Source organism: Mastigoproctus giganteus, chromosome 6 (assembly GCF_048544385.1).
Source record: "Mastigoproctus giganteus isolate SK-2022 chromosome 6, ASM4854438v1, whole genome shotgun sequence".
Lineage (NCBI taxonomy): Eukaryota > Metazoa > Arthropoda > Arachnida > Uropygi > Thelyphonidae > Mastigoproctus > Mastigoproctus giganteus.
The window spans coordinates 137,520,437-137,537,666 of NC_143580.1; the positions used below are offsets into that span (position 1 = coordinate 137,520,437).

Genomic DNA, 17,230 nt, shown 5'->3' on the forward strand with positions numbered 1-17,230 from the left:
ATTCAGTCCATTGCTTTTTCGATAATCTCATGTATGCATTAGATGTCTCGAACCTGACATATGGTTCGAATTCGTAACAAGAAACTCACTGTAGTACTATGACCATTACTTCGTGTTCTGTACTGTTTGAAGCAAATTAATTTCACCAATGTTTGACTATGATGGCGGCTCCATCAATCGAGCAATGTGGAAAATATGATCATGTAATCAGTGATATTTTATCACGTAATAAACAGGATAATGTGTATGTAAAGTAAATCTTTGGAAAGTTAAGGAACTTATAAACAGAAATATTAATGTTTTAAATGCAAATTCATTTTGAGTAGAGATAGTTCAGAGTTTGGAATCAAATTTAACGATAAACGATTTTTTTTTAACCTTTGCTACCAATTGCGAAATTTTCGCAATGGTTGGGGTTCAGCTAGAATACTGTTATTTACTATTCGAAACGTAATGACATTTTTTTTTGTCTAGTTTGAGCATTCAAATTCTTTTGAAATGATCTACTGTTTCATTACCGCGGAGATTATTTCCACGTATACCATCGAGTTTTATAATTGTTCAGCTTCCAATAACGATTTTGATTTGTGTTAATTTAAATTTACTTCTGTTATGTCATGTACATTTTGAATAGCTTAATAATTAAAACAGATCAGTTACTATCACATGTGCGGAATGTTGGTGGTAGTATAGAGTGACTTAGTCAACAGGAAAAAAAACTTCAGAATCTGATTTTTTCTCTGAAAATACGTTTAACCAAACACAGTAATTGTACTGATTGCAGATGCGTACACACACACAGCATTGGTTAAATTTCAACTTTCCTAACCCGCTGATTGGGTATATCAGTGTAAATTTGAATCTATGTTTGCGTTTAAAAGGTTAATTTTGTAGCGATCTCTTAATGTTACCTTTTTAAAATGTCTTCTGGTTGTATAGTAGTTCGTCACAGCATGCCATGTATATCATCAGCTGATGAAAGCTTTGGTTTGTGCAACTCCTTTGATTCCGTCAATGCTGAAAACTTTTTACAGATAGATGTTAATGCAGAAGAATTTAATTGGGAGCCTGGATTATATTTTTCAATAGCAAGATCCTCAACACCCTTTTCTAACAGCATTGACTCAAGCAGAGAATACTCAACGTTGGATGCATCAAGTCAGGCATACTATGGCAACACATCTTAGTCTGTTATGTCTCAACCTGGCTCAGCTCAATCAGCAGACTCTATAGACAACGATGGCCTGTTCCAGGCTCCAAATAATAACGATGACTTGAAACATGTAATGGATGAGGATATTGAGTTTTGGAATCCCTATGCGGCCAGTGAAAGTGGATTTTCAACGTCTGGAGCATCTACGGTGCCAATCAAATGGAGTGACCGAAGTCCTGAAGCCAGCCGTAACTTTTCTTGATTTTTTTTTTTTTTTTTTTGTTGCTAATCATGTTAAGCTAAATTCAATAAAAATATTTATTTGTAAATATTGCGTATGTCATTTCTTAGTTACTGTAGAAAAAAGAAATTACTTGGTAAAAACTGCAATTAATGAGTAACTTTTTAAAATCTAAAAACAACCTTGGGAAAATTACTTTATAATGTAAAATTATTATATTTCAAATATAGAACTAAGAATAAATCTTGCAGAAAGGCTCGATAGATGGCGCCACTATCATAGTTTAACATTGGTAAAATTAATTTGCTTCAAACAGTACAGAACACGGTAAAAAAAAAATCTTTGCATTCAGGTTTTCGAAGGTATAGTGTATTTGGAAAATTACTTTAGAATAAGATTTGTTTTTCGAATTAAAGTATATATTTTCATTAAACTTAGAAATGACTTTTGAAAACGGTTAGGGCAAAAAAAAAAAAAAAAAAAAAAACTTGTTTGCTGTGATTCTAATTTTACTATCCAAAAGGATCGATATGAATTTAAGAAAATATTGTATATAGTAAATGTAAATAAATAAATTTTCTCTCTGTAGTGCTTATTCCTAAGAAAAACAACGTTCGGTACATAACACATACAACAAATTCTACGAACACACACCTGTGGATCGTAAAGTCGTCTTCTTTTGAATTTAAAACAAGCCTTTGTTTTATTGCGAGAAGGGTATATTCTTATCATGTATTTTAGAAAACAAAAAAAAGCAGTCATATGGCACTGCTTTTGACTGACACGGCTTTAGTCCTGTAGTTCTATTACGCCCCTCGGTGTGGGAGCGTTGGATCTAGAGTTACTCCCAGTTGCTGACTGGGAATAACTCTAGATTCTGCGCATATGAGGCGGAAACATTTTGGACTTCAGTTGCAGCTTAAACTTTCTGTGGGGATCGTCAAAAATGTCAGTGCCTACAAAGTTTGATGAAGTAAGAAAACAGAACATTATTTTCTATAGACGTTTGGGTCATAGTACTACAGTGAGAGTTTCTTGTTAAGAATTCGAACCTTATGTCACGTTCGAGACATTAATGCATACATGAGATTATCGAGAAGGCAATGGACTGAATTCAAGGATAAAATATCTGATATCTTGCTTTTCATTAGAGCTAAAGATGAAATCCAATTGCATAGACTCTGGATCAATACAGAGGATGGCACTGTTGACTTCTACTGGAAGCATACATCCCTAGAGCCAGAGGTACGTTTAACCTTACATCTTTCGGAGCTTGTAGTTTCGGCTACTAGAATCATATATACTTTTCTTCAACATCTGGAAACGAAAAGCCGGCATTTCTGTTAATACAAACAGTTATACTGGAGCACCTTGACAGCATTGGAGAGCGTCTAAAGGCCGATGTGTGTTCAAATTCGTTCTATGTATCGTTTAAGGATGTCTATACATATCATGTAAGAACTGTAGAACCATATACAAGTGTTCATATTTCTAACCTTTTCTCCTGGGAGATGCTTATGCTATACCATTCTCCGCTATCTTCCCTGCTCCTTCCTTGGCTCTCCCCACTCTCGCTCCTGCAGGAGTGTGGACAGCCCACCAGATGTTTTTTTACTGGTCCGGCTCCTGCCAGTGGACAGATGCTGGGAGGCTCCTTACAGGTGATCGCACCTTCCTGTAATGAAGAGGCCAGTCAAACAACACACAATCCACACTGACTGGCTTTGCAATGTTAACAGAGTACTTAATGCGGGTTTGTGGGTAACCACAGGAACCACTTAGCAATAACACTATGTCCACTATGCATTCAACCAAAGTTATCGATTATTAGAATGAACTCCTACCTAGTGTGGTAGGAGTTGTAGTTTTAATAAATTTCAAGAAGTTTCGGATAAATGATTGAAAGGAATGTACAAATGTGGTCGATCTGTAAGAGCTTTGTATCCTTTCATTATGTTCCCAATACTAAATTCCTTTTCAAATTAAATAGTTTACTATCTTTGGGCTATTTAAGTGAAAATATTACAGCATGCTGAGCTTCTGTGGTGAGGGAAAAAAAAAAAAAAAAAAACCTTAACCTCTAGGATAAAAGTGGATAATGTTGTGCACATTTATCTAAAAACATCAAATGTTTTCTCATATTGCCATCAAACAGAATATGGAACATGCATTTTTTAAAAATGCTTGTTTTGGTTAGTTTTGTATGAAAAGTACTGAATAATGACTGACTTCGTCTAATTAAGAAGGTAATCTTTAATTAAGGAAACTAATTAAACAGCATTTTAAAAATAATTTAGAACTTCAATTATAAATTTAGTCAACAAATTGCGTTAACAGCAATATTCGTACGTGGGTGGTATAAAAGTATTATAATTAAGCTGTCATTACGTGACAAATCAAAAAGTGACTACGCCACGTTTAATTTATGCCTGGAAGTAAATTTTGTTGAGGTCATTATCAAGAATTCAGAAAAGCTCCTATAAAATGTTTAATGCTTTGTAACAACACAGGAGATCACAAGCTATACAAAATCTGTTTAATAAAATAAAAATGATTTTCGTTTGGAGTCTGTTGCTCGGCTACAGAAATTCTAGAGGTTTGAGAAACTACCAGTTATTTTTTTTTAACTAAATAAGGTTAGTTTAATTACTCGCTCGATACTCTATTGTAAATGGGAAGACAACCACTTTCCTTGACTATACCACAGACTAAAAAAATGAATAGCAAATGCCTAGAAAACGGTACTCACCTTGTATAAATCTGCAATAAAATTTTTTGGTAGATGGTGATTAAATTTAGGTTGAAAGAGGCATTAAATAGAACTAAGGCGGGGAATGGGGTGAAAATATTTTAAACAGATTTTAAAATGAGCGCAAGGAAGTAGAAATGCAGATCTCCAATCCTTGGTTGTCATAAAGAGGTTAAAAGACGTAAATGGAAAAAAAAAAAAGAGAGAAGACAGGTGGTGCCAATAGTCGTTACGATGGACTTTCGTGAGTAAACCGTCATCAGTTGGCAAATGGAAGAGAAGTAAGCGCGTGTTGTATTTAAAGTTAATCTAAACTCCCATGATGCTCTTTTTGACACGTCGGAACTTTAGCCGCGAGAGGTTCCAAGCCGGTGAAAGGTTGAAGGGAAGTTTAGCGTTAATAATGTTGAGATCAGAATGGTGTCGATACCATTCGATGGCGAGGGCTTCATATTGAAGAATTCTGTAGCTCGATCTAAGTTTAATAATAGTGATGGCAGAGTCAACAAAGGGGGTGTGGTTGTGGGTTTGAGCTTGGGTTGTTAACTCAGTGCAGGATTGACTTGTCTTGAAACTGTCGAAGTGGTAGTATGCGCGGGTATTGGAAGTTGTGGAGGAACCGAATTTGGTGGTTGTGCTGCCGATGTAACAGGTGTCGCAGTTCGGTTGGCAATTGTGTCAAGCTTATTTTTAAGTTTTGTAATGTTGTGGTTGCTATCATTTGTATATGTATCTTGGTCGGCTAAAATTAACTCCATTTTTTTCTGTGTAGGTGTTCTTGCCCAGGATAACGATTGTGCCTCCTTTGTCAGCTTTTTGGATGATGATATTTGGGGTTTTGCTTAGTCTTTGTAAATCCGAGAGTTGTTTTTTTACGTTAGGGAGAGATGTGAGTTTAGAATTTATTATCCTATTAGACTGGTGTATAAGTCTCCACTTATCGGGATGTTGATTGAGTTTAGACTGAGTTCGATTATACAATCTTTTATTGGATAATGTTGTTCTTTAATGGCAAAATTGAAGCCAAATTCTAGGCCGGAGAGTTCGGAAGGGGTGAAGGATTTTGAGGAGAGGTTAACGGTGGAGATTTTTGGGGGGGTTTTAGCCGACCAAGATACATATACAAATGACAGCAACCACAACATTACAAAACTTAAAAATAAGCTTGACACAATTCTCAGAAAACTCAGACAGAACAAAGAAATCAACCTCTTTACATTACAACAGATAGGTATTCGCAACAACATTCTGCCCCACATGTTCGGAATAACCAAGTTACACAAACCTGGCCACCCACTAAGACCTATCGTTTCTTTTAGTAAATCAGCTTTTACTAATTTATCCACCTTCCTTGTAAAAATTATATCCCCGCTCACTCGATTCTCTACATTCAAAATTAATAATACCAACCAAGCATTCCAAAAAATCAGCAACACCACCATATCTGACGGAGACGTATTAGCTTCTTTTGACGTCATATCCCTATACACTAATGTGCATATTCCTTTCACCCTGCAAGCATTACGCGTACTTCTAACAGCTGATGACACTTTAACGAAACGTACCTCTTTCAGTTGACCACATCCTTGAACTTACCACTCTTTTACTAGACGCTAGATATTTTAGATTCAACAATAAAATTTATCGACAAACATTTGGTTTACCATGGGTTTAGGCATTTCTGCCCCCCTTTCTGAAATTTATCTCGCCACTATTGAAAACCAAATTTTACCACCTTTCCCCTCTGAAATTAAATTATACATCCGCTACGCCGATGATATCCTAATAATAGGCAACAGAACAACCATAGACAATCTTTTTTTTTAAATTCAATACAATACATGACAGGCTAAACCTTACCCTCGAAATCGCAACGGACAACTAGATTAATTTTCTTAACCTCACTATTTATACAACAGACACAAATTTAAATACCAAGATTTTCAGAAAAAATACGCACACCGGTAAATATCTACATTTCACTTCACATCATCCCCTTAGTACCAAAAAAGCCGTCCTACACAACCAAATCTACAACGCTATCAAATTCACCTCTTCACAAAACGATCTACACAATGAACTTCAATACCTTACTGATAAATTCATAGCCAGGAGCTATCCCCCTCAACTCATCCAACACACAATATCCACCGTAAAAAACAGTATTAATAACCCCACCAGACAGTCACAAGACAAATACTCGCATAGTTCTCCCTTACCATAGTGAACTCGCAGCACAATTCCGACGTGCATTCAAAGATACCGACATCTCCCTCACCTTCTCCACTTACAATAAACTAGGTTCCCTATTTAATTCTTACAAAGATACACACAAATATCCCATCAATGATCTCAATAACTTAATATATCTCATAAAATGCCAACCGAACTGCGACACCTGTTACATCGGCAGCACAACCACCAAATTCGGTTCCTCCACAACTTCCAATACCCGCGCATACTACCACTTCGACAGTTTCAAGACAAGTCAATCCTGCACTGAGTTAACAACCCAAGCTCAAACCCACAACCACACCCCCTTTGTTGACTCTGCCATCACTATTATTAAACTTAGATCGAGCTACAGAATTCTTCAATATGAAGCCCTCGCCATCGAATGGTATCGACACCATTCTGATCTCAACATTATTAACGCTAAACTTCCCTTCAACCTTTCACCGGCTTGGAACCTCTCGCGGCTAAAGTTCCGACGTGTCAAAAAGAGCATCATGGGAGTTTAGATTAACTTTAAATACAACACGCGCTTACTTCTCTTCCATTTGCCAACTGATGACGGTTTACTCACGAAAGTCCATCGTAACGACTATTGGCACCACCTGTCTTCTCTCTTTTTTTTTTTTCCATTTACGTCTTTTAACCTCTTTATGACAACCAAGGATTGGAGATCTGCATTTCTACTTCCTTGCGCTCATTTTAAAATCTGTTTAAAATATTTTCACCCCATTCCCCGCCTTAGTTCTATTTAATGCCTCTTTCAACCTAAATTTAATCACCATCTACCAAAAAATTTTATTGCAGATTTATACAAGGTGAGTACCGTTTTCTAAGCATTTGCTATTCATTTTTTAGTCAGAGTTATCACGGTATTATAAGGATACTATAATTTCACTATTGCTATACCACAGACATAACAAACAACCGGCCGATGGAAGAAAGACTACTCACCACCTACCTACAAAACGTTTGGCAGCAGAGAAGTTAGCCCTCTGGAAAAGGGGCAATAACAAAGAAATTCATACCGGATGTAGGTAAAACCTTTCTGGAATCCCCAACCTGGCTATACCTAGATCTGAGGACCACATACCTGTTAACCAGCCACAGTTCAATTAGCATTAGTAGAGGCACATGATGCAAGAAAGCAAGCTTATGCAGCATTTCATCCTTCCGTTCGTTCCAAATAGCTGTCCAGCCCACCCTTAATTTATATAAGCCATCAACTTCCACAATAAAAGATGGAAGTCTGTTCTACCAACCAACTATCCGCCGGCTAAAGGCAAACTTCCACACATCTATCCAAATCTGTCTTTCCTCAATTTGAATTTGTGCCATTTCAGGTGATTATTCTGAGCAAGAAGAAGAATCCTACCGACCGGGCTAGCCAGGTGGATAAAGTGCTTGCCTGGCAACCTAAAAGGTAAAGTGAAGTGTCAAGTGTGTGTAGGATCAAACGGCACCATGGGTTTCCCCCCATTTCCGCGTAGTTTACATTGTGATGCGATACAGTTCACTGTAAAGGTTTGTTATTTGGTTTTCAGGCGTATTAGCAACTAAGGCCATATTACTCCGGGAATATGCGGTGGTCATTCCCTGACCTTTCCGCATCCTCCGTATTTGGTGGTGATGGGCTTGAACTCAGGTCTAATCAAGAAGCGTGTGCTACGCACTGCTACTCCTTCCCACCTGGCTACGGAGGCGTCCCCACAGTAAAGTCCGGAGATTTAAAAGTATATGGATCTTGATGTGTACCATTGTTCTTCTGGCCATTTAGCCACCAGACCGCTGCTGAGGCCTTACGTTGCCCGCACTTCGCCCCGTGGAAGCAGACCAGGTACCCAGTAGTTATAGTTTATTCTGGCAGGTTCTGCCACCTAGTTTCCTGAGATTTCAGTGGCTAGGACCTGAAAAAAAATTAAGTTTGGGTGGGTTGCTCGCTAGATTGAAAGACTGAAATGTGAGCGAACTTAATTTGGAACTATTAAATTTTGACCTGTGGGGTTATACGCTGGCGAGCAGATAGAGAGGGAGAGGAGACTGAAGACTGGGGGGAGAAAGACAGAAGAAATGGGATCAATAGAGGAGACGACCCCATTAAAAGTCGCTGGTTCGAATCCCGGCTCGGGCTTGCATCAGAGTAAAATGCAAAAACTTTGGGAGGTGCATTATGGCCACAAAGCCGATGCGGCATCAACTAACAAAAAAAAATCTCTATAACACTTTTCCCAAGTTTACGAACTTTATGTTAGCACGCTGCTCAAACTGCGACATTCCGCAAGCTGTGACACACGAGTGAAGTAGTCGAGCCAATTTCCGCTTGGTATGATTTTGTGCACCAAGGTCGACGTCAACGCCTCGGGAAATCTTTCGGCCGTAGCACAAACCATTCTGAGCAACGTGTGATTCCGGGAAGCTTTTTAATGTACTACTTATTTTATTTATTCTTCTTGATGCAAGCGAAAAGAAGTTGGGTGTGGGGAGGAGGCGATCTTTGTGCCTTCACACTTTTATTTGCAGTATTTAAAATACTGATATTTACTAAATACTGGAATTAATAATATTTAATGTCCTCATGACTCAGAAAGTTATTATCGAAGTTCATATATAAAGGTCTTGCATGCATAATACATCAACCAACCGCTCTCCCCCAAAAGGGCTACTATAATTTAATTTGTATTTTGGAAGAAACTTCATTCAGATTTGAAATTTTACTTTTGCGTTATAGGTTTAATTTTTAATTATTTAAAAATAATTATTGTTGTACTGAGCATTCATTTCGTTAAATTATGCATCGCGATAAATAATTTCGGGAGTTTTCTCTAAATTGTTATAATGCAGAACGAAATAAACGTTCAAACGGAACCGAACCCAAAATTTTCAGTGCTCGGGGCTAGATTGGGAAAATACCTAACACAACTTCCTGTGCATTGGGATGGTTGTCAAAGTGTTACTTAGCCAGCAACCCCTACCCCATGATGATTTGTGCTCGAAACTTTTACTTATTTAGAGATACTGTAAATATGCATATTCTTCAGTATCTCCAATTTTTTTTTTTTTTTTTTCTTAGCTACAAACAACTCGGATCCACCCCTTGTATACTGTTGTCTTTGAAAGAACTGCTGATACAAATACCTGCCCGCTTAGTTGCTGTTGTTAAATGTTTAGCACCGATAAGATCGGGTTTCTTTCCAATATTATCATCGTAAATATACGATGATAATACTGCTGCCAATTGAAATGACTGTTATTACAGAATAACAAAATAATATAATAATAATATTCATTGAACCAAAAAACGTAAATATTTCAAGAAATGTAGCCAAAACCAGATCAAAAAATCTGGCACAGTTTTTTTTCTTACATAAAAAGATCAGCACAGTTACAACTTTTTTTTTTTTTTTTCACCCTTGAACTAGAATTACGATCAATCCAACGCGTGTACTATTGCACTCAGCACATTCAAAATTTGTCTATATCTACACTTAACGTAAAATTGAAGTGCAGTTCATTAAAACAAGCTCGAAAATCGTATTTAAAGAAAGCTGATAACTTCATACTGTTTTATTATTTTGTTGTACAACTACAACAGGCGCCTCCCTAGCCAGGTGGGCAGGAGCGGCAGTGCTTAGCACACGCTTCTTGGTTAGACCGGGATTACGGTGGATGCGGAAAGGTTAGGGAAGAACCACCGCATATTCGCGGAGCAATATGGCCTTAGTTGCTAATGCTCCTAAAAACCAAACAACTCACCGGACGGGACTCTGCTCCCATGAGTGCCATTACCCTGTCAACTGAACCAGAAAGATCAGAGTACCACGATATCGGACGGGACTTTGCTCCACGAACTTCACTATCAAATGGACCGATAGCACATGTAATTTACCCAACGAACTACCCTAGGATGTGATAATCACCATGTGTAGGACTGACAACACTACATCGGCGCCCAGACAACAGAACAAACAGTGGAAGTGACTCCATACCAAGAATGACCACCCAAAATGGAAATAGAAGGACCATGACCACAACCAAACTGGATGAAACCTTGATCCCATGACCAACGCCGGCATTCAACTGATTTGTGAACAAGTCGGTAGAGACCTTGTCCCTGGATGTACCTCCTGGTGGAGCCAGTGTCGTGATCCTGTTCTGAACCTGCTGACCTAGCCACTCTGCAGCCACGCCATATTGGCGACCTGTGCAAGCTCCCTTGTCCTGCCCTTTCTACCCTGCTTCGGCATGGGGGAGGAGACGGTCATACTGTTTCTTCCCCTTCACGCCACCCCCATTCTTCCTTCTAGCAGAGCATGGGCCTGCCCTACTGACACCAAATTGAGGCCTCCTACTCTATTGCCTCATTCTTCCTCCTTTAACCCCCAGTCTTCAGTCCCCCCTCTATCGTTACACAAGCGAATGCCCCCCCTCCCACACACATAAATTCAATGAATCCAAATTAAATTAAGTCCATATTTCAGTCTTTCCTTATTGAAGAGATATCACACACATGTGTAAATTTTTTTTTTTTTTTGGTCCTAGCCACTGCAATCTCAGGAAATTAAGTGGCAGGACCTGCCAGAGTGAACTAAAGTCTATCGGGTACCTGGTCTGCCTCCACGGGGCGTAAGCGGGGCAACGTTGGGCCTCAGCAGAGGTCCAGCGACTAAATGGCCAGAGGAACAACGGTACAAAACACCACACTTCCATAAACTTCTAAATCTCTGGCCTTCCCAGTGAACTGGTACACCCACAATAAAAGAAACGCAGAAATGGGGGAAACCCCTGGTGCCGTTAGACACTGAAAACACTTATATTTTATTATGCTGCAGAACGCAGAGATATTTACTTCCTTATTGTTTCTTCCTGCCTCTGAACATATTCCTTTTCCCCCTATCCTCGATACAATTCTGGTGAAGCGTGTTCGCATGGCACTGTACTGTTCCTAATAAATTGCCGACTAGGTGTATACTTGAATGAATATAATTCTATAAATTACTTACTTTGTTCAGCCCAGCCAAAAGCAAAGAGTGAGGCCACGGCGACACATAGGAAAGCGGCGTTCATGGCTTGACCAGGATTTGGCTAAAATAAAAAGAAAAGTATAAAAATTGTTTTTTTAAAATGGTGAAAGCTGAGATTGACCAAAATGAGAAATGCTTTTATCGCTCTTTTATTTTTAACTGGAAATTACGATCATTACTTCGCATTATTTACATTTGTGTTCGTTATTGTGTTGGCAGTTGGTGCATTAAGGAAGGATCTTCCTTGCTTCTCTGTGGAATTTTAATGAGAACTAGAAACAGTGCTGCCATTGCAATATACAAGAAAAGGTTATTGTGGTAAACAACAACTGTTTGCCTTTTCAATGCGTTGGAATAAATTTTTCTATTCGAATTCTGCTTCTGCATGTTCTATAGTGTCTCGTGTGTGGAAATTATACTGCTCGTGAAGAAGTTCTGTTTATTTGTAAAGAAACATTAAGGAAATTCATAAAGAAGGTGATGGACTAGTGAATGAAATGGAAATTCACTACCCTATCGCCTCTAACGTAAAAGATGCAATGGGATCAGGTGGGGAGGGGTCAAAGAACAGTATTTATGTCTGACTAGCACCACCAGAGTTGGGCCTAGTTGGTACCATAATTCTGCTAATGATATAATAATAAAATTATTTATTCAGTTTTTTTTACACGGATACGATTCCCGTTACAGGCATCCAACAATCTAATTGGAGATTGTAATTATATTTACATACAAATTGATAAAACAGAAAGACTGCAGAGAATGTCCATTAAATACAAACAACATCCATAAAATACATATAACATTCAGAGAATACATAAATCATAGCGAATATCGCTTTCTCCAACATAAGATTAGCCTTAATAATAAGATTCTTTATTAACATACATTGTATATTCCTTCCACAGAAAGCCAGAGGAATCTTACACTACGTTGTTTATACAAGTTTTTTTATATTAGAAAAAAATAAATAACAATAAATACATAAAACGAAAAAAATAATTTAATCGAAATGTAACAATGAAATAGTAATTAAAACAAAAAGGCCTACCAGTTGAGCATAAAATGAAATGACATCGGGTAACTAGGGCCTGCACTTACATAATTGTCCTTTACAAACAGAAAGATAAGCCAAGATGCCATCGCGACATGCCTTGTCTGTAGTCCACAGGGCGATGTCGACGGTGAGTGTCCAGAGTCACATTGGGAAATGTCTCTTGAAATTCTGGAGTCTTGAGTACAACGAGATGTCTGCTTGGTAAACGCCAACCAACTGAACAGAAATGAAGGAATGCCTTTATTTTTAGCACATGGGCTCTGTGGGCAGGTTGGAGCAGAGTGCAAATCTATAGATGTCGTGTAGACTACAGGTTGACCCACTTCAGCACCCAGAATCCGAGGCCCCATAGTTTCCAAAGTCTGGTGCCGCAGAACAACTTCCACGGCACAGGAGAGCACACTTACAGAGGTATTTTCTGATTATTTGCTTATTGTGCGCTTTACACAGATTTTTCATTCTCCAGAATGCTCTCAGGGCTTTGGAATACTATTGTGGTTTATAGATGAGGTTGGCATCAAGAATTACTCCTAGGAATTTGATACTGTCTGTGGGAGTTAGAACATTTCCTGCCAATTCCGGACGTAGAGAAGATGCAGTATCAGCAGCAGTCATCCGACTTGGAGTAAAGATGAGATAATTTGACTTCTCTAGATTAACTGACAGGTCAAAAAAAATTGGCATACTTACAGAATGTATTTAGGTAGCTGTTTACAGCTTTAGAGGAGGTTGTATTTCTTGTGAATCACCAACAAGGCGTTTGCATGACAAATAGCATACGATAGGAACGCTGGGATTTGATCCATTAATGGAACGAATAAAGATTGGTGCAAATAGCAAGGGAGAGAGAGAGAGAGAGAGAGAGAGAGAGAGAGAGAGAGAGAGAGAGAGAGAGAGAGAGAGAGAGAGAGAGAGAGAGAGAGAGAACCCCCCCCCCCCGTGTGGAACCCCTACCTCGAAGCCTTTACAGACTGTAATGCCATTGCATGTGAAGTGAAGCATTCTCATAGATAGCAGATTATTGAGGACCTCGGGCATATTTCTGGATAGCCCGTAGAACCTTTCAAGTAAGGCAAGAAGGGGCGTGATTTGGACTGAGTCGAAAGCAGATTTTATGTCCAGAAAAATGGTGCGAAGATCTTCGTTGTTATTCCAGGCGTGAAGTATTTTCAGTTAAGGACTGTAGGCAGGTTACAGTAGATCTATTAGGCATGGCATAATGGGTATGTTCGAGCCTATGCGCAGAGATTGCGAGTGCTACATCATTATAGAAGCACTCGAGGCATTTCAGGAAGGAAGAGGCAATTGATATTGGTCTGAAGTCAGCTGGTGTTTTCACATGAGGCTTCTTCGGAACTGCCACCAATCTGTACGACAACCAGCTTGAAGGCACCTGTGCATATTTAAGTACTTTGTTGTAGAGTTGTAGTGAGCTCTTTGCTGATGAAATAAGCAATTTTTAGATTAAAAAGAGGTATTGCACCAATTCCTGTGGTGGACTTGTCAGGTACTGAATTTATTTTTATTAGCTGTTCTTCGGAAATTTCTGTATTCCTAGTAGGCGAGGAAACGTTAAGCGCTTCGTTCCAAGGATATGCTTCGGACACAAAGGAGTGCAATTATGGCTTGTGGACCACACGTTTTCCCCTGGATAGCCGGCAGTTCATGTAATTGTCAATAGCCGATTTTTTACTCTTCTGGAAATCCATCCTTGCTTTGAAAAATTTGGCATATGATTCTTGTGAAGGCGACTTCTTGTAGGAGGCATGGGCTGCCTGTTTTCCCTAAAGGCCTTAGTCAGAGGTAATTCCACCATTTGGTTTGGTTGTTTTTTAGGAGCATTAGCAACTAAGGCCATATTGCTCCGAGTATATGCGGTGGTAATTCCCTGACCTTTCCGCATCCTCCGTATTTGGTGGTCACGGGCCCGAACCCCGTGTGCTACGCACTGCCGCTCCTGCCCACTGAGGCGCCGCATTCCACCATGGCTTTGAGTGGGGAGTAAGGATGTATGTTTTGGACATTGCAATGAATTCCATCCATCTCGAACGCCAGTAGGCACCCTCATTGATGTTAAGCTTAGCCCAGTATGTTCCATGGGTAAAGTTCGAAAAGGGTAGTAACTTTTCCAATGTTGATGTAATTTGGATTGTATGCCCTCCTTGATAGTGTTTGTAGTTTATACTTGCATACGTTCATCGTTAGGTGCTTGCAGTGATATCATACACTGGTCTACAAAACTTAAGGACCAACGCTATTTCTAAAGGTTACAACGACAAAAATCAAACGAAACAGGCTGCAGCAATTTGCATAACTGTGGCCGTTCAGTAGTAAGCTGGTACACATGCAAAAATTAATTTGAATCGTGATGAGAGAAGGCCCACATGAACAGATAAAAAGCAGCAGTTATGTGCAAATTTCCGAATGGTGAGCACGATTGTTACAGACGTTCCATTGGTTTTATGCTGTGCTACAGACAACGAAATGGCCAGTAGACAACATCTAGATGACTTTACCCGGGGTCGAATAATTGGGAAGGTCGAAGTGCGAGGAGTGTGGCTGCAGAGTTCGGTTTCGCCCATAGCATCGATTCACCTGCGTGGTCGGCTTTCAGAACGACAGGTACAGCTGTTCGAAGGACCAGTGGTTATCGTCCACGAAAAAAAAACTCCCAATAATGACCGCTGTATATTCGTACAGGGCAAGAGGACAGACACCAGACAGCGGGATCTATTGCAAACCAGCTGCACAGGACGCAGGATATCGCAGCTTACTGTGGCCAGGCAACTCCACGAAGGTGGACTGTTTGCCCTAAGGTCAGTACGCTCTGTCCCTTTAACACCTGCCGATCGGAGATACAGATTACAGTGATGCATCGAACACAAGGACTGGACAGCAGCGCAATGGGGTAAAGTACTCTACTGATGAGAGTAGATTCAGTCTCAGTAGCAATTGTGAACGTCAGCTAATCTGGCGAGAGCTTGGCACACGGTATCACCCCACAAGCATCACTGAAAGGGGTCGATATGGCACTCGTGTTGTTCTCGTCAGGGGAAGCGTTATCTTGGATAGATGTACACAACTTCAGATACTGGAAGGCGGTACTGTAACCGGTGCAGGCTACTGTACTCAGGTAATCCTTCCCATGTGTGTCTGTTCCGAGGTGTTATTAACTCCGAGTTCGTGTTTATGGATGATAACGCCACAATCCATCTCACTGCAGCCGTTGATATGCTTTTGGAAAGTGAGGGAGACGCCTAGTTGCACGTCCACACCCACCAGAAAATCTTCACCAGCTGAAGATGGCGCTGACAGAGGAATGGACGATGTTACCGCAAGAACTTATCAACAATATTGTTCTAAGTATGAACAGGCGGTGCCACGCTGCATCGACGTTAGGGATGGCCATATCTTCTACTGAGGACCACATCTTCCCTTTGTTCCATCTTTGGCAGTGATGCATCTGCATCATGGCAGCATACCAAAGGAACCTCACGAGGTTCCTTTGGTATGCTTTTCCCATATCCAGGCCACTCCTATGAGAAGCCACAGGTGAACACCTGACTGGTCCTTAGGTTTTGCCCACCAGTGTAGCAGCGAGCGGATCGGATCGGATCGGACGGAAGGAAGTTCTTAGTTATGGTCAGGGTTTTCTTTCCTGAGCAGTTTGGAAAATTCGCTGTAGGATGGTATCGCCATATGAGGGAGGAACATGAATAAGATCAATACCCATTTCGGACATGTTCAATCAGTGTATCTAGGAGCTTCTTTGTGGCTGGTAGGGAAGGTTAAAGTCTTCGAGAATGATGAGCTTTTGCCGATGATTGATTGTGGATGACAGCCATGCTGTCAGATTAAGGACAATCCTCAGAAACCGGTGGAGGGAAATAAACGGCATACACCCACAGAGATCAACAAACCAGCAATTCGGTAGATTCCAAGAACTGCTATGTCACCTCCTGGATAAGTGGATGCTTTAATTAGGGGGAGTGAACTCTGACATATTGCTACGCCGCCACCTCGTCTCCCAATTCTATTATCAGCCAGCATGTGAGAGCCAAGATATGAGGTGAAGGTAGCAATTTACATTTCATATGAGCCAGGTTTCACTCAGAATGACGAAGTCGTACACTGCATCCGAAGCTATCTTTCTCAGAGGAAATTCATAGTAAGAACACCCTACAGCCAGATCTCGCGACAGGTCTACAGAGGTTGTCGGCAGGGCTCTGTCCTGGGGTCCCTCCTGTGGAATATTGTCCTATGTGAATTCCTAAACTACGATCTTCAAAATGTACATTCACAGGCATATGCGGATGATTTGGTATTCACTTTCGCAGCGGAATCTCGACAACAACTAGAAGCAATGGCCAACAGAGCCCTCACTATCCTGCAGGAATGGGCAACTTTCTTCACATCTCATCAACAAAAACTAGCTCCTTTCTGCTCAAAAGGAACCTAAATATTAGAAAGCCCCCACAAATAAAAATACGAGGAACAATCCGCCTCACAGAGCAAATGAAGCACCCAGGGATTTTCCTGGACAGGAACCTAACATTCACTCTCCACTTAAAATACATCGAAATGAAGATCAGAAATTACATGGCCATGGTCAATAAAATCACCCCGAAGAGACTGGGGCTTTAAACGTCGAACACTATCCTTGAGCTATAAGGCTGCCTTTTTGCCAATCATCAGCTATGCCTTCAGCATATGGTACCACAAAGAAATAATGGCGACGAATAGAAAGAAAAACTTGACACGATACAGCGCTCCATTC

At 40.1% G+C, this 17,230-nt stretch overlaps 1 protein-coding gene across 1 annotated transcript in view; it reads right to left on the reverse strand.

Annotated features, from left to right (window-relative positions):
* LOC150084608 (von Willebrand factor-like) overlaps positions 1-17,230 on the reverse strand; it is a 283,645-nt gene that overhangs the window by 51,158 nt on the left and 215,257 nt on the right. Inside the window, exon 15 of the mRNA XM_090376305.1 lies at positions 11,376-11,457. Within this exon, the coding sequence (XP_090232431.1) occupies positions 11,376-11,457 (82 nt within the window). The remainder of the gene's footprint in view (positions 1-11,375; positions 11,458-17,230) is intronic.